Source organism: Leptopilina boulardi, unplaced genomic scaffold (assembly GCF_019393585.1).
Source record: "Leptopilina boulardi isolate dan_hultmark-lab unplaced genomic scaffold, ZJU_Lbou_2.1 LbouV2_31, whole genome shotgun sequence".
Taxonomy (NCBI): Eukaryota; Metazoa; Arthropoda; class Insecta; order Hymenoptera; family Figitidae; genus Leptopilina; species Leptopilina boulardi.
This window is the reverse complement of record NW_026137874.1, coordinates 1,138,625-1,157,308: the sequence shown is the minus strand read 5'-3', so window position 1 is coordinate 1,157,308 and position 18,684 is coordinate 1,138,625. Positions and strand designations below refer to the sequence as shown.

Below are 18,684 nucleotides of genomic sequence, written 5' to 3'. Positions count from 1 at the left end.
CAACGTGGCGCTGTAAACGTGAATTTTTTTTCATTAACGTCAATTCTATAATTTATATCTTTTCAGTTAAATCGCGGGATTACGTTTCAAAAAATCGTTCGCGCAACGATTTTAACGGAATTTTATATAGAGTCATGTACAGATTTTGAAGGCACAATAATTTAAAGTTTTATCGTTATTCAGTGAACGACATTCATTAACCGAATGAATTTCGGTTAAATATTCAATTAAATCAGTATTATTTATTGATAAAATAAAGTATTAATATATAGTTTACAATTGTGTTACACAAATCTCTTTCTCTCTCTCTCTCTCTCTCTGTCTGTGGGTGTGAAGCAGAAGATTGCCCAAGATGGCAGCAAACAACTTTCCGCATCAACGGTGAATAATGACTACAGACCTTGTGTTGAATTAAATTAACATAACATCATCGACTTATGCATCACAATAATGATGACAACAGGTTGACTAAGTTGAACAATTTACAAGAGCAATGCATAATAGATAGCGATCTTTTAAATCTCCAGCGCGGCCGGACGTTCATTTTGATATTTTAGTATTTTTTCCAAAATTTTTTAAAAATATCAAAGAGTCTTTCAAGGTATGTTTAAAATTATGTTTTAAGTATAGTTATTTTAACATTTCATTCATTCTTGGTGAAAGTTGCAATGACGATTTCAAGTAAGAGAAAGGTTGTTTGATTTCGAGTCAACGGGAAGTAATTTGAATTTTTTATAGCGTCTGCTATTACTTTTTTTTTGTTATTATTCCTGGGCCTATAATGGCTTTAGAATTTTATTGTTTTTAATTTTTTACCTATTTTCAGGTATATAGATTTTTTTTTAGTTTTGTGATGTTTTATTGTTTTTCATTTAAAAATTTTAATTATTGTACTTATTATTTCGTTTTTATTTCTCAATCTCGATTGTTATGTCCAAATTCATTATTTATGATATTGACTACAGTTTTTCGTGCGTGATCGCGTGTTCTTTGATTTACATATATATATATATATATATAGATAAACCTAGCGTACAATATCTGTTATGCTTTACTTTTAGTTCTATAAGATTAGATTAGATTTATTTATTAACAACTTATAAATCAAGATTAAATTTTACTCCATCAACAAGAAACCATTGAATTCAAAAAAAATTTCAAATTCAAAACATTTACATTTAAATTTTAGGACTACATTCTTCCAAATATAGAATAGTTGAAACAATTATTTTCTTGGCACAATTTTATAAATCCATAATCAATCATGGACGAGGTGAATAAAATTTTAATGGGATCTGCAGAAATTATAAAAGGTAAACTATTTTAAAAATATTTTCTTTTTTTTTAATTCTATTTTTAATTGTCAAATATAATTTCTGTTATATATTATTAAAAATATATTTCTTTTTGTTTCAGATCGATTTTATTTTAAAACAGTGCCAGATAGAATTAAAAATACACCAAGTATTCATTGTTTTAGTATAGACGATGAATTTGTTTATGAGAAATTTTATGCTGATTTTGGTCCTTTAAATTTAGCAATGTTATATCAATATTGTCAGAAAATAAATTCAAAATTGAAATCGGCTTTTTTTAAAAAGAAAAAAATTATTCATTATACATCGATGGATCCTGAAAAAAGAGTGAACGCTGCTTTTCTCGCTGGGAGTTATGCGGTAAGTTTTTAAAAATAAAAATTATGTATTATAAAAATTTTTAATAAAAATTTTAATTTTTTTAGGTAATTTATTGTAAACGCACAGCTAATGAAGCTTATGAACTTCTTACAAATATACCTGATTTTCAACCATTTAAAGTATTTCGTGATGCATCATTGAGAGAGCCTTGTTATAGAATATCATTGAAATCATGTCTCAGTGCTGTTTATAAGTGCCATCAACTTGGATTTTTTAATTTTGATGATTTTCATCTTGAAGAATATGAATATTTGGAAAAAGTTGAAAATGGTGATTTAAATTGGATTGTACCTGGAAAATTTATAGCCTTTTGCGGACCTCATGCTACATGTAAAATTGAAAATGGATATCTTTTACATGCACCTGAATCGTATTTTAATTATTTTGAAACAAATAATGTATCAACAATTGTGCGATTAAATAAAAAAAGATACGATGCCGCAAGTTTTATCGAAGCTGGTTTCGATCATAAGGAATTATTTTTTGTCGATGGTTCAGCGCCAACAATGGAAATTGTTCGACAATTTTTGAAAATATCAGAAAAAGCATCGGGTGCCATTGCAATTCATTGTAAAGCTGGTCTTGGTAGAACAGGAACATTAATTGGCTGTTATATTATGAAACATTATCATTTAACAGCACACGAGACAATTGCTTGGATTCGTATTTGTAGGCCTGGCTCTGTTATTGGTCCTCAACAACAATTTCTCGAAGAGTAAGTAAAAAATAAAATGATTTTCGTTTCATTTACTAAAGTTTTGAAAATTTTTTTTTTTTTAGAAATGAAACATATTTGCATTTATTATGCAAAGAACCACTTCGACCGAAAAATGGAAATCCTGTTCATGAATTTGGAATTTATTCAAAATTAGCAAAAGTATCGCGGGACAATATTAATGGAATAATACATCGTGTTGATGCAATGAATTTAGAGGAACCTGCTGCTATTGCAAGTACAAGTGGTCCTAAATTGTCATATTTGACACAGGGTGATAAACTCAATCAAATCAAAGCAAGACGCACTGTTAATAATTCATCCCGATCAACACGTATCGTACAGTATGTATTCAATTTTCTTTTCTTGTTTTTGTATTTTAAATTAATATTTCATATTTTCTCTAGACCGTACATAGAACTTCTACTTCATCACAGGAGTATATTTAAACCTGATACGAGAAGGTTCGTAGCTAAATTATTTCTCTTCTTCTTCTTGCTTTTATCTTTTTTGAACTTTGTCTAAATTGGTGCTTTGAAATAGAAAATAAAGGGGAAAAAAAAAGAAATTATCTTCTCATTTAAAAACAATTTTTAAGTTGCGGACAAATCGATCTTTACTGATTTAATTAACCTTTCATTTTAACAATTTCTTGCGTGACAAAAGCTCTTCTATTTATCACGATTTCACACGCAAATCAAATAATATTGTCACTTTCACGAGTCTAGAATACATAAAATTTTTGAATTCTAAATTTAAATACAAATAAAATTTTTTAATTATTAAAATATAAATATTATTAATATGAACAAAAAATATTTACAGTACGCAACTTTAAAATTGTAATTTTTTTTCTAAAATTTAAAAGAAAACACTGCTTTGAGTAATGTCTTTTCTTGCAAACTTTAGACGGATGGATTACGTTAAAATTCGTCGCGAAATTCGTAAACCAACTACACAGATTCATAACAATAATAACAATACCACTACGACACATTCTGTCACAAATTCAATATCCAAACCACTTACGAGGAATAGTCCAAAAGTTGAGATGCAATCGACAATTTCCTCAACGAAACTTTCATTAAACAAGAATAATTTGGATGAACGCATCGCACGTCATCATTCACTTCGACAGTAAGTTTTTTTTCCAAAAAAAAAAAAACAATTTAAAAATTTTTTTTACTAAATTATTATTTTAAAAGATCATTTTTTTTAAATAAAAAAACATTGCGATAAATTTTTATAGAAATGGCGGTTTGGCGAATGTAAAAATAAGTGAAAATCCTTCCCAACGAGTAAGATCCAAACCAACAACAACAACAACAACACAATTTCATGAAAGAAATACAAAAAAAGTAATTCCTGCTGTTAATTCCATTTCCACAACAACGAAACCAGTAACAAGAAGCAGTGTGAGGACATTGCGAGTGGATGAAACCCACGTCGTTCCAGCCTCACCTGCTACAACAATTCCATTAAACGAACGTAATCTCCGTTCTTCTGATCGAATTAGCCGATATTATTCCCTCAAGCAGTAAGTTTTAATATGCATTTTTAACATTTTCGTTGTTATATCTATTATTCTTTTTACTAATTCTTAAATACCAATTTTTTTTATTTTATTTTTCTAGACTTTTTTTTTAACTTTCTAAGCTTTTCAGTTGCTTTCCCACCAAAAAAAAAGAAAATTTTTATTTTCGCTTACTCTTCTGCACTCATTTTTGTGTGTGTGAGTGTGTGACTAATGTTGCTTGATAGTGGGAGGGCTAGAACTCGATCAGAGTTCACTGATTACAATATCGTTGATAATTTAATAGTCTATTGTTATAATTAATAATTTGTTAGCAAAAAAAAAAAATGTTATAACGTTCCAAAACGTTTTAAAGTATTAGTTTTATTTAATTTTAATTATTTAATTATATTGTAATAAGTAATTTGTGGACTTTGATGCTTAACAATTCTTTGCAGGACTGTTTTTTTAAATCTCAAAAAAATGTTAATTTTATACGTTTTTAAATTTATAAAATAATATTTGTGTCTTAGACAAATATTTTTTCTTTTAAAAACCGAAAAAAAACTTTCTTTTCAAGTCCTATAAAGAAGTGAAAATGTACGGGGTAAGGTACCGACGGCACGTTTAAAAACCGCATGTGTTTGCGATTTTTTTTTTCATTTTGTTTCCTTTTTTGATGAGAAAAAAAGAAAATAATAATAATCGTGGCGTTTTATATTGAATGTAGGGATGGGCAACTTTTTTCAATTTAGTGATTAATATTTTTTAAATAAAAACAAATTCAAATTAATTTATTGATCATGAATATACAAAAATTCAAATCTTTAATTAATTTCTAGTTAATTTTTTTTTTTTTTTTATTACCTTTGAAAATTAATTAAATTTCCTGAAAAATTTAAAAAGAATTTAGAATTTTTAATTTTAATTAATTATTTGTATTCATCAATACATTTCGCTCATCCCTGCTCGAATTTGTTGGTAGCTTTTTTTGTAGTCTTATTTAATTAGAAACCAAAAAAAAAAAAAAAAGAAAAGATGGAAAAAAAATGAAATAGTGTTCAAAAAGTGGCTAACGTACCCGACCCCGTTTGTTTTTTCTCTAACTTGCAGTACGCGCACTACAAAAAGTTGCAAAAAAGCATTTATCAGATGACTAACCGATATTCTCAGTGGCGTTGAAGAGGGCACACAACTTACACCTCGACAATCTCGCCAGCGTCGAAGATCTCATCGCTTCAACCCCATCATTCAATAAAGTATAACACAATCATCGGATATCCTCTCTATCTCTCTCTTTTTTGGAGTTCACGTGGTTTTTTGAAGAAAAGAAAAAAAAAAGAAACATTTTCTTTATATATTTTTGCACTCATCGTAGTTAAATGAATAATTTCTAGAATTCTAGAAAAAAAAAATTTAACCACGTAGATCCTAGTGAAACAAATAACAAACAAAAAAAGAAATGTATCTGTAGTTTTTAAAATTGTAACAATCACTTTCTATTATTATTAGACAGATATTATTGTCTGACTATAAAGTGATATTACATTGTGCTGGTCAGAGTTATACATATATATTATATTATATATATACATATGTACATGTATTAACAATAGGTTGTAATATTTTTCGTGAAAAAAACAAATAGAACAGGTAAATAATTATCTACGCCTTATCATGCTAGATTTTTATTTTAAGTCTAGTTTTGCTTATAGTATATTCACATTTGAAAAAAAATAATTTCCTTCCAATTTAGAAAAAAAAATTACAAAAAGAATTTTCATCTATATAATGTAAATAAAAGAAAAAATTATTTCAATTTCTACAGCTTTTTATCGAGTCAAATTGGGATTTTTCTGAACTTTTTAAAATCAATTATTATGTAGGAAAAAATTTTCTTTCTTTACAGTTTTTAAAGTTCGATAAAATCTAGACTTTTTTTTAGAACATTTTTTTTTGTTGACTTTTTTATATTGACTATTCGTGAATAGAATTTTTCAAGTTGTTGAGTTATTAAATTTTTTTTTGACACCGAAAAAAGAAATTTGCAAAGCTCAACAAAATCAATTATTAATAAGGAACTGGAAATTAATGGCCTCTTAAAAAAAAACTGTAAACACCAATATTTTTTATTCTTGTTTAGCGTTCGAATGAATGTCAGATTTAAATGCACACTAAGATAAACGATTTCATTATTTTTACAATTTAAAATCTGAATTAATTTGATAAACATACAAATTTAATTAATTGTTTTCTGAATTAACGAAAGTAATTCAGTAAATAAATATAAAAATTAAAAATTAATTTTTAAATATAAATAAATTTGAAAAATCACAAATATTTCAATGAAATCTTTAATTTTAGTGTAAAAAAAAAATTGAATTTTCCCTCCGAAAGTACAAAAATGTATTTGTTAACATTTATAAAAAAAAAAGAAAAATAGTATTATTAATTTAAAAATAGAATGAACACAAAAATGGTAAATAACAATTATTATTGATTATTTAACTAATACGATAATCCCATTTTGCAATTAACTTTGGTTAATTTAATAATCTAATCAGTACGCATGTTGGAGGAAGTTATTAATATCTATATAATGTGGCAGGCTAACTTTATACCTTAAAAGTCTTAATTGTATGTAAATAATACAACAAAAATAATTGTAGAAAAATTATTCTTTTTTTTTTTGCTCATTAAAAAAAGAATTACAATATATATAAATATAGATTATGCGAATATAAAAGGTAAAATCAATTTAACGAGAAAACGCTTCTTAGAATTGCTTATGTGTGTAATTCAATTTTATTTGAATTAATTTAAATAGATAATCAAGGACACAATATGAAATTATAAATAATAATATTGTAGCTATATTTTTGTCAACTTGAAATCAATCACTCTGAAAGTTTCGATGAAAATAATGCAAATCGCTGTAGGAAAAAAAAAGATTTTTCAATATTTTTAAATTGAATATTTAATTAACAAGTTTTCTTAATGTTTTCCTAATTTTTTTTTTTTACTTTCTAATTTTACATTATTATTGTCTCTTTATTTTCAGTATTTTCTTTAATTTTTCATATTTTTTTTTAAACTTTGCAATTAATTCAATAATTATATTAATTCAGATTCTTTTTTTCTATATAGAAATAAAATCAGCTCTCTCCAATTTAAATATAAAAAAAACTGATTGTACAATCGATTGTCATGTGTCCAAAAAAATTTGCGTATACGAAAAAATTTATGCTTTGTTTTTTAGAGGAAAGATAAATTTTTAATATTAAATTTTGTTGTATTAATCTTTCTGCTGGTCAGACAAAGCGATATTAAAAGAATATTTTAAGTTTTATTGATGATAAATTGCACTTTCATTATATTCGCACTATAATGTCGAGAAATTATAAAACAATATTGATTTGCATGATTTTTACTTCCCATTATATTATAGAATCTAGTAATAAATTCAGAAATTTAAAATAATTTGATAATTTTCTCACTGATTTGTGTACTTTTTCTTTTCTTTTTTTTTTTTTGCAAAGAATCATCCAAGACTGTTATTCATTTTTTTAATTCATTAAAGACTGAAAAAAAAATCAAAAAAAAATGTTTTGTATTTTTAGAATCTACAGAAGAAAACAAATAGTTTAGAGAATTTGTATATTTGTAAAATAAAAATTTTACTCTAAACACAGAAAAATTTAAAAAAAAACAAACCAAATCTGTTGGAAAATTATCAAATTAAACAAATATGTATAAATATATTATATATATTTTTAAGTAAGATTTGTTGCAACAAAAATTTGATTATTGTAAATGAAATTTTTATAATAGAAATTTTTATCAAATTGATTCGATTGAAAGAAATTATATATTATTGTGAGAGAAAATTTTACGAAAAAAAAAAGAAATGCATATCGTAATTGATTCTTTCAATCAAAAAATAAAAATTAATTCTACGTATAACCATTTATACTCATTAGAATTAGAATTACATTTTGTTTAGCAATATAAATAATAATAATAATAAATAGTATTCAACTTTATATTTAGTTTTCATTTTGCGATATTTTGATATTTTTCTAAAAATAAAATTTAAATTGAATTTTTAAAAAATTAAACAATTTTTTCATTTTTATGTTACGATTGGTAACATAATTTTATTGTTACAAAAGTACAAATTTTTTTTTATACATGAAAAATTGTGTGTAATAAATAATCACAGATTTGCTTTCGTTAAATATTGAATTAATACTGTTATCTTATTAAAAAATATGCACAATAAGTAGCGAATGCAATCCAATGACTTGAGAATCCAAGTTTAGACCATTTTTCCAGTGTATGTAAATAATTATATCCCGTTTCTTGTGTTTCTGATGTGTCAAACATAAGACCCAAATAAGCTAAATGAAACATTGTTAATGCTGTGAATCCAATATTAACTCCCATTATCCACCAACAATTTAATGAATTTTTTTCATGTTGACATTGATTTTTTGGACATTTTTTCGATGATATACATGCATTAAAAGTGGATGCAAGTACAGCTCTCAATTGAAATTCAATATAAGTATAGAAACCTAAACTAAGTAAAACAGCAGCAAGTTGAAAATTTAATCCATGAAGTAGAGAACTTGCAAGATATGTCAAGAGAATTCCTCCAAATTTACCGAATTCTCTTTTTCCCGGACGAAATATGTCTGAAAACAATTTTTTTTTCTAATTCTATTAAATATTTTTAAATTTTTTTCTACTTACAAATTTTTAGCCACGTATGCATTGGAATATTCCATGAAATAACAACTTGTACAAGCGATCTGGGTAATTCAATTTCAATTGGTTTTGTAATTGTAATTAAATTTTCTGAAAATCCTCCTAATAGCAAAAATGACGATGATATACTTGAGATAAAATAATGAGACATTCGAAACGATAATGCATCTCTATATGCGAGAATCCATCTGTAAATTAAATTATTATTAGAAATATTAAAATAATATTAAATAATTAATACTTACTTTCCAGAATTTTCAGAAATAATCCAATTTGATCCACAGTTTGATATGTTTAAAAAAATAAGTCCCAGAATAAAATATCCAATTGTTTTCAATATCCATCGTAAATTCTACGGAAAATTAATAGAAATTTATTAATGATTTTGTTAAAAGTTGATTTTTTTTTTCTAAACTCACCCACAATTGTTGACGATGAAATTCCGCATAATCTTTAAATGATGTCCAAGGTCCAAATATTGAAGTAACCGGACAAAATAAATAACCAAAGTATTCCCAAAAAATTGGTTTCTCATTTGTCTCATTTTGATCGATAGCTATGCTAATTTCTTTCATCACAGCAATCATCAGAACACCACGAATCTTATGCCACGATACTGGCTCCAGGTATAATTCACTGTAATATTTTTAATTTATTGTTATTTTTTTGTTTTATATCATTTAAAATTTATTATTAAAAATATTTTATTAAATTAGAATTTCATTAAAATAATAATTTTTCTTTACTTATATATTATTATTTATTAATTAAGCTTCAGCCTTTCGGCCCAAAATAATTTTTCTTTACTTAATATCAAAGAAATATTTAGTTAAAGTACAAAAAAAAAAAAAAAAAAGAAATGAAAAAATGCCGAATATAATAAATAAAAAATGTATACCAATATAAAATGATAAAAATACTTGGTATAAAAACTCCAAATCCACGTCGATATTTTTTTGGCAAATTTAAATAAATATAAGAAGTCACAATGAATATTGATAATAAATGTAAACTTTCAGGAACATAATGACGAAGAATTAAAAATCCAATTATTATCGAAACACCGTGTATCAATTTATGTGGAATGAAAGCTGAAAGAAAATTCTTGTAAATTTAAATTTATAATTGAATTTCTAATAATTTATTCAATTTTTAGTGTTTATTAATTTTTTTTTTTAAATATAATAAAACAATTATACTTACAACATTGAGAAATTAATTTAAATAAAAAACAAGCTGCTAGAAGAGGAATAAAATGTTCTGCAGTATGAATAAATGTTGGTTTTAAACAAAGATCATATAATTCTGTTATAGTTTCTTGTTCATATTCAAATTCATATTCTTGATCCATATCTTGATCTTGAATCATATCATCTTCTTCATCATAAAATACCATAGAATCCATTTTTCTAAATTGATGAATTATATAAAAAAAAATATCACAGCTATTTAAAATACTAATTCATTTCTTTTTGATAAATTAACTGATTTTTATTTCTTAAAATAATGAATTATCTTTTATTATAAAATTATTTATAATTATTTATTTTTTTAATTTATAACCACGACCGTTTTATTTGACATTGGCAAAACAAGATGCGCGCGCAAGTCCAGAGATGGAAATGTCAATGTACAGGTAGAATATCTGAAATGTGACACTTTTATTGAAAGAACGAAAGTGTGAAAGTACCTTAATTTAACCTAAAAAAAAATATACTAAAAACAAAATCAACAAATCAAAATTAAAAAAACAACAAAATATTAATTTCTTCACTTAAATACGTATTTACTTTGTTTTTCTACTTTTAACGAAAAAAAAAACTTACTTGTAAACACGTGAAAAAAATGGAAGAATTTGAAAAACTTGACTGGTTGGTAAAATTAATGTTTACTTTTTGTCATTTAAAAAATATAAATAACTTCTTTATTTTTAAGGACACCTAAACCAGAGGATATATTAACAGATCGCTATGTAAGCGAGGAACGTTTAAGAAAAGAAACTATAACCCAAAAATTGTTATTAGGATCATTTTTAAATCCATTTGCTAATATTCGAGAACAAAATACATCTGACATAAAGAAAATAAATTCAAATAAACCAAAATCAGAACCAATAAATAATGGAAATTCAAAGCCAACAAACTAATTTTTGTCTTCGAAATTAATGTAAAAAATATAATTTTTAAAATAAAAATTTGCAAAATGGAATTTGAAAAATATTTATAAACCTCTATAATCAAACAAAAGTTTTTTTTTTTTTGCTGAAAATACAAAGAATTATAATAGAATATTACATAAACAATTTTATTACAATTTTATACTATATATATATATGGCTTTCATTGATTGAAAGCAAATTCGATGAAATATTAAATATATATATATATACGTAAATATAAACAGTACTTTATTCTTATGATCATAATTATGACGATTCTTATTAATTTAATTTCATATCCCTAGCAGATGTTCTGCTTACTAATTTTTCTCAAGACTTTCCACCAAAACCTCCCATTAAATTCCCTAAGCCGCCTGCGGCACCTTGCTGTAGTTGTTTCATCATATTTTGAAGACCAGACATACCACCTGGAAATTTTTTTTTTATTATATTTACCCTTAAATTCTATTTTCTCAAATAACCAGAATTTTTCTTTCCCCTTTTTTATAGTGAAAATTATATTAACTATATGACTAAGGGGTAAAATAGTTTTTAAAAAAAAATTCTATCTTACCCATTTGATGCAAGACTCGTGGATCCATCATTTTTGCCATTTGTTGATTAAGTTTTGCCATTTGTGTTGGATTAACATTTTTCGTCATATCACCACCCTTAAAAAGTCCTTTAATACCACCCATTTTTTTAACAACAGCAGCAAATTTTGTATACTGTGAAATTAATTCTTTCACTTCTTTCTCAGTTACTCCAGATCCTTGTGCAACCCTTATAATTCTTCCAGGTTGTTTACTAAATAATTTCGCTCCATCTTTATCATCTAATTCTATAATAAATTAATTCTAATTAATATTAAATTCAATTTTCTTTTTCATTTTTTTTTTTTTTTAAATTATCATTTACCTGCATCATTCATGCTGTCCATCATAGTCATCAATTTTTTTAATCTAGCCATTGATTCTTGTTCAGTTCCTTTTGTCATAAAATCTTGACTAAATCCAGGAATCATTCCCTAAAATTATTTTCTTTATTTAAATTCAATAATTATAATAATAAAGAATTATTTGAAATTTATTTACCATAATTTGTGAAAATGGGCCCATTTTCATGATATTTTGAAATTGTTCATACATATCACGTAACGTAAAATGGCCGTGTTTGATTTTTTCCAATAATCCTTCGTTATCATCAAGATTTAATTCATTAACACGATCGATTAAACCTTCTATATCTCCCATTCCCAAAAGTTTACTTATAAAAGGTTTCGTTTTAAATGGTTCTAAATCGTCAATATGTTCTCCTGTACCGACAAAAATCACAGGACTTTGTGTGGCTGCAACGCTGTTTTATAAAAGAAAATTTTCATTTAATTTAAATATTAAAAAAAAAAGAAAAAAAAAAGGTTTGGAAATATATTTAAAATAGAGAAACATACGCAGAAAGAGCACCACCACCTTTAGCGTGACCGTCTAATTTTGTTATTATAATTGCACCAATATTAACACGATCTTTAAAGGCTTTTGCTTGTGATTCACAAGCTTGACCTATCGTTGCGTCCATAACGAAAATAATGTTATCTGGTTTCTAAAAAGAATTATATAATTAATAATTTTACCCAATTAATTTACAGTATTGTGGAAAATTCAACTTACAATTGCATTTGATACTTGTAACATTTCTTCAAATAGTGATTCTTCCTGTTTATGTCTTCCACTTGTATCAACAATTATAATTTCGTAACCTTCTTTTTTAAACATATCAACACCATCTTGTGCTATAACTACTGGATCAATTTCCGTATAACTGAAATAATAATTTTATTATTTAAAACTGAAAAGTATTTAAAAAAAAACAAATTTTTTATTTTCTTCAAGATTTTTGATACCTTCCATAAAATGGTATTCTTGCTTTTGTGGCATTTTGTTTAATTTGATCGTATGCACCAGCTCGAAATGTATCGGCACATACTAAACAAGCCTTCCAATTTTTCTTTAAATAATGATATGCGAGTTTTGTACACGATGTTGTTTTACCAGAACCTTGCAATCCTACGAACATTATTATATTTGGACGACCTTTTACTGGTTGGTAAGCTTTTACTCCAGGATCAATAAGCTAAGGAAAAAGGAAAAGATTTTTATTAAAATTGGTACTTTTATGCGAAAACTTTTTTTTTTTTTTAATTTAAATATTTACCTTGACAAGTTCTTTAAACACAGCACTTTGGATCATTCGTCTTTTATTAAGACCACCTCCCATATCATCAAAGTCAATAACTTGTCTTACATTCTCTCGTAATTTCTTCACCAATCTTATGTTTACATCAGCTTCAAGTAATGCTGCACATATTTCTTTTAACATAGAATTCAAAACCTAAAAAATATAGCATAAAATGTATTAACAAAACAAAAAAAAACAATGTATAAATCTCTTTCAGATATAAAAAAAAAAAAAGTAAAAAAATATTACCTATAAAACAACGAAATTTCAATCTTAGTGCATGAATTAAAAAAACAATAATACAAACGGAAATATTGAATAAAAAACATTTCAATGGAAATAATTAAATAGAGTTAAAAAATGAGTAATATGACTTAGTTTAGTAATAAAATAAATAAATAATTATTTAAATTAATCCATCTGTTTATAAATTTTTCAAAATAAAATTAGTGTAAATTTACCTCTTCATTTATCACAGTTGCATTATTTAGTGAACGTAGAGCGGACGTAATTTTACGTCCTAAATCTGCTAACACCATCCTGTCAGTTTAATAAATATTTTTACCCTTAAAACAAATCTTATTAACAATTAAAATGATAAAAAAAAACTTCCAGATGGGGCAATATTAAAATCGTGTAGGAATAAATTAAAACCATAAACTATGGAATAACAATCAAATGTAAAACCATTACAGGATACTCAACAGGGTTGAGTTAGTTGTGAAATTTGTCCAACAGTACTGTATGATCGTACCGTAAGTAAACACACGTGATTGCAATTGGTGGAAATTTGTAAAAGTACCTTTATACGTCAATGGCCTTTTGAAATTTCGGAGCTCGTGTGGAATCAAAATAAATTTCTACTCAAATGGTTTGAAAATTATATATATTTTAATTAATTTCATATATTTGCTAAATTAAATAATTTTTTTATAATTTATTATTATACAATAATATTAATGACATAACCAATAATGTAATGTTTATTTTTACTCTCATTCTTATCAGCTTTCTGATAAGATTTATATTATTTATATTTATCATATTATTTTCGATTTCTTTTTTTATTTTTTAGAATTCTTTACACCGTGTATTTGTATATGGAACATTAAAACGTGGAGAACCGAATCATAAAATAATTGAAAACACAAACAATGGCAATGCAAAATTTATAGGTTCTGGAAAAACAATTGCAAAATATCCATTGATAATTGCAACAAAATTTAATATACCATTTTTATTGAAAAAATCGGGAATTGGTCATGTGAGTTATATTAATAGAGTTTTCGATATTTATACTTTTTTCTAAAAAAAAAATATTTCTATTTTTCTAATATTTATTATTTATTTTATTCAGCAAATAACAGGAGAAATTTACGATGTTGATTCTGAGATGTTGAAAAAATTAGACGAATTAGAGGAACATCCCAATTTTTATATTAGAACGGAAGAAAATATTCTCTTAAATTCACAGGATCAGAATATCGCAGATACAATTTTAAATGAGGTAATATTTTTTGTATTTTTATGTAGAAAATAGTAAATAATTATCAACTAATTCTGTAAATATATTATTATGTAACTAATAAAATTATTTTTAGAATATAGTAATAATTTCAGTAATTTTTTACGGTAATTTAATGAAATTTTTCATTTTTTAGAATACCAATTTAATAAAAGCGTGGATATATTTTTTACCAAATTTTAAAACTGAATTACTTGAACAAGAAATGTATTCCTCATACAGCAATGAAGGAAGTCACGGTTTAAAATATGCAGAAAGGTATCTACGAGATATTTCCTATAATCATCGAACAGAAGTTATTGCATATGACATTTAAATTTTTTATATTTTCTTATTTTCATCATTGTTCTTCAATTACATTTCATTAGGGTAATTTATATACACTATTAAAAGTTCATTAATTAATAATAGTTCTATTATGTTAATTTTTTTTATCTAATGAAATTTCTACTTTGAATTATTTTTTTTAAATCATTTTCCTATACGTTTTTTTAAACAATTATATAATTACAGTGAAAACGAGTTCGCAAAACCAGAAGATGTTTCCTGAAAAAAAAAATTTACTATTTAAAAAAAAAAGGTTTCAACTTGAAAAAGAAAGCTTTCAAATCAGGTTGAAATTTCTTTTAATAACAAAAACATTTACAGAAAATTAACCACCGTTTTTGTTTTTTTTTTTTGTCAAATGACGAATAATAAACTAAAAAATTTAATTTTCAAATCGATTTTTCGCTGAGCTAATTTATCCGAAATTTATATTATAATTTAAGGATATTATATAAATGTGCTTATTCGTTTTTTGTTTTTTTTATAAAAAGACATTATTTTACATTTGATAGTTTATTATTTGAGAATTTTTCGTCACATGCTTGCATCACATACACTCGTTCGCACTTTCTGTCATTCTGTCGTTTTCACTCAACAGGAGTAATTAAAATTAAAAATATATTTCAACAACTCCGTAAAAAAAATTATTATGTTCAGCAAACGACAATTAATCAGAAATTTCAATTCGAGAATGATCGTTTTTCTAAGAAAAGCAATATTGACAAATTCGGTGGATCGCAAAAGAGTACTGGATTTTGGAAAAAAAAAAAAATCTATTACAATAATTTAAAAGAGAAAAAGACATAGTACACAATACAATAATAATTTGGATTACAAATGCAAATAGTCGCAGGCAGTGAAGAACAATAATTTTTTTTAAACTGGGTGCAATTATTTTTTTTTTTTAATAGGGAAGAACTCCTTTTTGTTCCTTTATCAAGCACCGCGACGATTATCCAGTTACTTTTTTTTTCTCCCTTTATATAAATAGGCGCACTTTAAAGATTTTTCTTCATAAATAATTACAAATTCCTTTTCCTATATAAGAGTCCCAACCTTGGCCTGGCTTCGTACCCTTCTTTTCAATGTTCTATGTAGAATAGCACCCCAAAAATATTATCCATAAAAAAAATCTCTTCGCATAGTCTCACACAACACGTGCCACTTTTAAAACAAAGAAAAAAAAAAAGAAAATTACACTAAGAAGAATAATCAACAAAATTACAATCCTTTTATTTTCCCTATTCAATTAAAGACTTGTCTCAAAAGTCCTTTCATTGGTTTTCGAAGCCCAGCCTCGAATATTCGCATAATTTTTTTTTTCCTTTTTTATTTAACTAGATATAAAATGTTAACGCCGTCGCTATTACATTTTTTTCTTCTCCTTTCTTCTTCTTCTTTTTCCAGTACTTATCGAAAATAATTCAATTTGAGCTTCGAGAGTTTTTTGAGAAAAATTTCCAATGATAATTATAAAAACTTGGTTTTAACAATATATTTTTCAAAATTTTCTTTTTTCTATATAGTGATTGTTTCAAAAATGTGCAGAAATTCTTTCTATTTTTTTTTTTTAAAAGAATTCACGAAGTCGCAAAACAAAAGTGATTTTTTTTTCTCGGTCAATATAAAATTTTTTTTAAAAAAAGGAGAAAATCAATAAAAATCTGAAATTTATTCTTTTGAATTGCTTTTTCGTATTTCGAGGTAGAGTTAACTAATTCAAATTGCGATTTATACTCTCAATTTAATAAAATTGTCTATTTCGATTTCTCTAAGCTATTCGCATAAAAAAAAAGAACCGCAACAACACAACAATTTTGTAAAAAATATCCCAAGCAAGCAACAATCTTGAAATTTGACTGTGGCTATTTTTTTTTTTTAAAAACAGAATCAAACAAGGTTGTACATTATAGACAAGAGGTAATTGTATGTACATCCATGTTATAAAAATCGGGGGCGAGGGGGGGGGGAGAGAGTGTTACTGTTAAGGCGTTACACACGAAAGCTTAGTCTATGAAATTTATTTTTGTAGCATGACTGGGCCGCAAACTGGAGCGAGGCAATGACGAATTGATTGTTTATCGTGTAGTCAAATATATATTGTCACTTTCAGCTTTGATCTTGTGATAATGCTCCATATTTATTGCCCAAAGAAAGTTTTGGCGCTTGTGATTGTGTTTCATTAACGCTCAACGATCTGCTACTTCCTTTACTTCGAACTTCTTCAAATGTATTGTCCTCTCGTTTCCTGTAATTAATTTAATAATTATTTTTTTTGAAATTACAAAAGATTATAAAAATTTAAATTCTAATACCGTCTGCCCCATGGTCCGGTGGGTTCATTACTCTGTTGTTGTTTTGAACTTAATGTGGGAAAATATTCCTCGCTATTGATATCAGGTGCAATATTCTTTGCTCGTTGTCGTGGACTAGCTGCTGATGATGATTGATTCCTTAAATGTGGAGCTTTATAACTACTTGCGGTGATTTGCTGTGGTTTTTGTGGTACTTCAGGTTCAACTTCTGTTTGTGGTGGTAATTCCGGTTTTTTCCAAGGTCCACTATGTTTAGTGCCAGGTTCTCCTAATTCTCCATCCGAACTATTGTCACCTGTACCTCGGCCATCGTCAGATTCTGCATCTGTTGACTCTGTCACTTGTAAATTTCCAATTTTTAATCCTGAATAATCCTTTTTCTCCTCCTCAAATTCCCTCCATTCATCTTCCTCCTGTTATAAATTTACATAGTTAAAAAAATGGCAATTTAATTCAATATTTAAAAAATGTACTACAAACAAATCCAAATTTAAATTATTTGAATTGTGATTAATTTGCAAATTACAAAACTATTAAATACAATCTGTCACATTTACTAAATTTTCCTCTACAAAAAAGAAATTCAAATTCAATATCTATTTTTACTTTTTAATATTTAAGACATGTTAGCAAATTAAAAACATTGACATTAATTAAAATTTTTCTTACAAGAATTAATAATTAATAATAGAAATGAATTTTTCTTAATCAGATAAAATAAAATTTATCAAATACATAAAGTTTTAAACGGCTGAAATAAAAAATTAATTTAACTAAAATATTTCCTCCTCAACAAATCGTGTAAAATGAATTCATAAAAAAATTCAAGAATGCCTGTTGAAAGTCTTGAAACTTATGTAACAACCGGCTTTCCTGAGTATAAAATTTTCAATGATCATTCCGTGTGTTAATTGGGTCCTCTCTAAATTGTCGAGAAATCGACAGAATCAGAGTGACGTTTGCAAAGATCAAACATGGCAATGGCCGAACTCGTTAACTTTCTAATGATTATTTCGAAATGAGGTTAACAAAATTAAATACTTATTTTTTTTTTCCTTTTTCATATATAATATAAACTAAAATTACCTCAACTTGTTGTATTTCCTCGCCCTCAGGATTTATTGGTTTTTCTTTAGGTTTTGGTTTTTCAATACGCTTTTCAGTTTCTTCCAATTTTTTCGCTATCTCTTCAGTGGTTGTGAATTTTTTTCCTTTTGCTTTTTTACGATCTTTTTTCGCGAAAAAATCATCTAAATCGGCCATGATGATTGTGTATTAATGTAAAACAATGTATTGACAGATAATTTCTAGGCTATTTGAAAAGTTATTTTAAAAATTAAATCACCTTGTCGCAACAGAACAGCAAGACACCGCATGGGGTTGCATGCGACACGGAGTTTTTCTCTTGACCGGAAACCTGACAGTCATT

At 25.8% G+C, this 18,684-nt stretch overlaps 5 protein-coding genes across 8 annotated transcripts; 2 read left to right on the top strand and 3 right to left on the bottom strand.

Moving 5' to 3' along the window:
* Positions 1 to 55: 55 nt before the first annotated feature.
* On the top strand, positions 56 to 7,968 carry LOC127283263 (dual specificity protein phosphatase CDC14C-like). 2 transcript variants are annotated; one of them, XM_051308000.1, is made up of 9 exons: positions 56 to 601; positions 1,190 to 1,313; positions 1,417 to 1,676; positions 1,742 to 2,412; positions 2,478 to 2,756; positions 2,820 to 2,876; positions 3,322 to 3,549; positions 3,662 to 3,949; positions 5,099 to 7,968. In XM_051308000.1, exons 2-9 carry the CDS (start codon positions 1,265 to 1,267, stop codon positions 5,181 to 5,183), a joined length of 1,917 nt encoding a protein of 638 aa, XP_051163957.1. In that variant the 5' UTR covers positions 56 to 601; positions 1,190 to 1,264; the 3' UTR covers positions 5,184 to 7,968. The 2 variants fall into 2 exon arrangements, with proteins under 2 accessions (XP_051163957.1, XP_051163958.1); XM_051308001.1 differs by having other exon boundaries at positions 5,039 to 7,968.
* Positions 7,969 to 8,054: 86 nt separating this feature from the next.
* LOC127283514 (protein-serine O-palmitoleoyltransferase porcupine) lies at positions 8,055 to 10,274 on the bottom strand. The gene is made up of 6 exons (XM_051308458.1): positions 9,899 to 10,274; positions 9,594 to 9,786; positions 9,115 to 9,331; positions 8,941 to 9,047; positions 8,681 to 8,883; positions 8,055 to 8,622 (listed from the first exon to the last, which is right to left on the bottom strand). The coding sequence occupies exons 1-6, from the start codon at positions 10,098 to 10,100 to the stop codon at positions 8,180 to 8,182; spliced, it is 1,365 nt and encodes a 454-aa protein (XP_051164415.1). The 5' UTR covers positions 10,101 to 10,274; the 3' UTR covers positions 8,055 to 8,179.
* Positions 10,275 to 10,978: 704 nt separating this feature from the next.
* LOC127283513 (signal recognition particle 54 kDa protein) lies at positions 10,979 to 13,747 on the bottom strand. The gene is made up of 9 exons (XM_051308457.1): positions 13,550 to 13,747; positions 13,065 to 13,241; positions 12,754 to 12,983; positions 12,521 to 12,671; positions 12,304 to 12,452; positions 11,948 to 12,209; positions 11,772 to 11,880; positions 11,428 to 11,694; positions 10,979 to 11,281 (listed from the first exon to the last, which is right to left on the bottom strand). Exons 1-9 carry the CDS (start codon positions 13,625 to 13,627, stop codon positions 11,184 to 11,186), a joined length of 1,521 nt encoding a protein of 506 aa, XP_051164414.1. The 5' UTR covers positions 13,628 to 13,747; the 3' UTR covers positions 10,979 to 11,183.
* An 87-nt stretch (positions 13,748 to 13,834) lies between these two features.
* On the top strand, positions 13,835 to 16,134 carry LOC127283516 (putative gamma-glutamylcyclotransferase CG2811). 3 transcript variants are annotated; one of them, XR_007843365.1, is made up of 5 exons: positions 13,835 to 13,959; positions 14,164 to 14,352; positions 14,446 to 14,595; positions 14,750 to 14,982; positions 15,127 to 16,134. XR_007843365.1 is itself a non-coding variant. In XM_051308461.1 (5 exons), the coding sequence occupies exons 1-5, from the start codon at positions 13,957 to 13,959 to the stop codon at positions 15,161 to 15,163; spliced, it is 501 nt and encodes a 166-aa protein (XP_051164418.1). In that variant the 5' UTR covers positions 13,835 to 13,956; the 3' UTR covers positions 15,164 to 16,134. The 3 variants fall into 3 exon arrangements, 2 of the variants coding, with proteins under 2 accessions (XP_051164418.1, XP_051164417.1); XM_051308461.1 differs by having other exon boundaries at positions 14,750 to 14,871; XM_051308460.1 differs by lacking the exon at positions 15,127 to 16,134 and having other exon boundaries at positions 14,750 to 15,070.
* LOC127283515 (protein CDV3 homolog) lies at positions 15,223 to 18,667 on the bottom strand. The gene is made up of 3 exons (XM_051308459.1): positions 18,342 to 18,667; positions 17,256 to 17,668; positions 15,223 to 17,188 (listed from the first exon to the last, which is right to left on the bottom strand). Exons 1-3 carry the CDS (start codon positions 18,516 to 18,518, stop codon positions 17,050 to 17,052), a joined length of 729 nt encoding a protein of 242 aa, XP_051164416.1. The 5' UTR covers positions 18,519 to 18,667; the 3' UTR covers positions 15,223 to 17,049.
* Between the last annotated feature and the right edge of the window lie 17 nt (positions 18,668 to 18,684).

Excerpts from the sequence above, each read along its gene's own strand:
- LOC127283513 (XM_051308457.1), bottom strand. The coding sequence starts at position 13,627 with ATGGTGTTAGCAGATTTAGGACGTAAAATTACGTCCGCTCTACGTTCA. Across the intron at positions 12,453-12,520 it reads TACAAGTATCAAATGCAATT|AAACCAGATAACATTATTTT; the intron begins GTAAGTTGAATT and ends AATTCTTTTTAG. Across the intron at positions 11,881-11,947 it reads GCCCATTTTCACAAATTATG|GGAATGATTCCTGGATTTAG; the intron begins GTAAATAAATTT and ends AAATAATTTTAG.
- LOC127283514 (XM_051308458.1), bottom strand. The coding sequence starts at position 10,100 with ATGGATTCTATGGTATTTTATGATGAAGAAGATGATATGATTCAAGAT. Across the intron at positions 8,884-8,940 it reads ATTTCTGAAAATTCTGGAAA|ATGGATTCTCGCATATAGAG; the intron begins GTAAGTATTAAT and ends TTTAATTTACAG. Across the intron at positions 8,623-8,680 it reads GCATACGTGGCTAAAAATTT|ACATATTTCGTCCGGGAAAA; the intron begins GTAAGTAGAAAA and ends AATTGTTTTCAG.
- LOC127283263 (XM_051308000.1), top strand. The coding sequence starts at position 1,265 with ATGGACGAGGTGAATAAAATTTTAATGGGATCTGCAGAAATTATAAAA. Across the intron at positions 1,677-1,741 it reads TTCTCGCTGGGAGTTATGCG|GTAATTTATTGTAAACGCAC; the intron begins GTAAGTTTTTAA and ends TAATTTTTTTAG. Across the intron at positions 2,757-2,819 it reads CGATCAACACGTATCGTACA|ACCGTACATAGAACTTCTAC; the intron begins GTATGTATTCAA and ends TATTTTCTCTAG.
- LOC127283516 (XM_051308460.1), top strand. Across the intron at positions 14,353-14,445 it reads AAAAATCGGGAATTGGTCAT|CAAATAACAGGAGAAATTTA; the intron begins GTGAGTTATATT and ends TATTTTATTCAG. Across the intron at positions 14,596-14,749 it reads CAGATACAATTTTAAATGAG|AATACCAATTTAATAAAAGC; the intron begins GTAATATTTTTT and ends TTCATTTTTTAG.
- LOC127283515 (XM_051308459.1), bottom strand. The coding sequence starts at position 18,518 with ATGGCCGATTTAGATGATTTTTTCGCGAAAAAAGATCGTAAAAAAGCA. Across the intron at positions 17,669-18,341 it reads AGGAAATACAACAAGTTGAG|GAGGAAGATGAATGGAGGGA; the intron begins GTAATTTTAGTT and ends AATTTATAACAG. Across the intron at positions 17,189-17,255 it reads ACCGGACCATGGGGCAGACG|GAAACGAGAGGACAATACAT; the intron begins GTATTAGAATTT and ends AATTAATTACAG.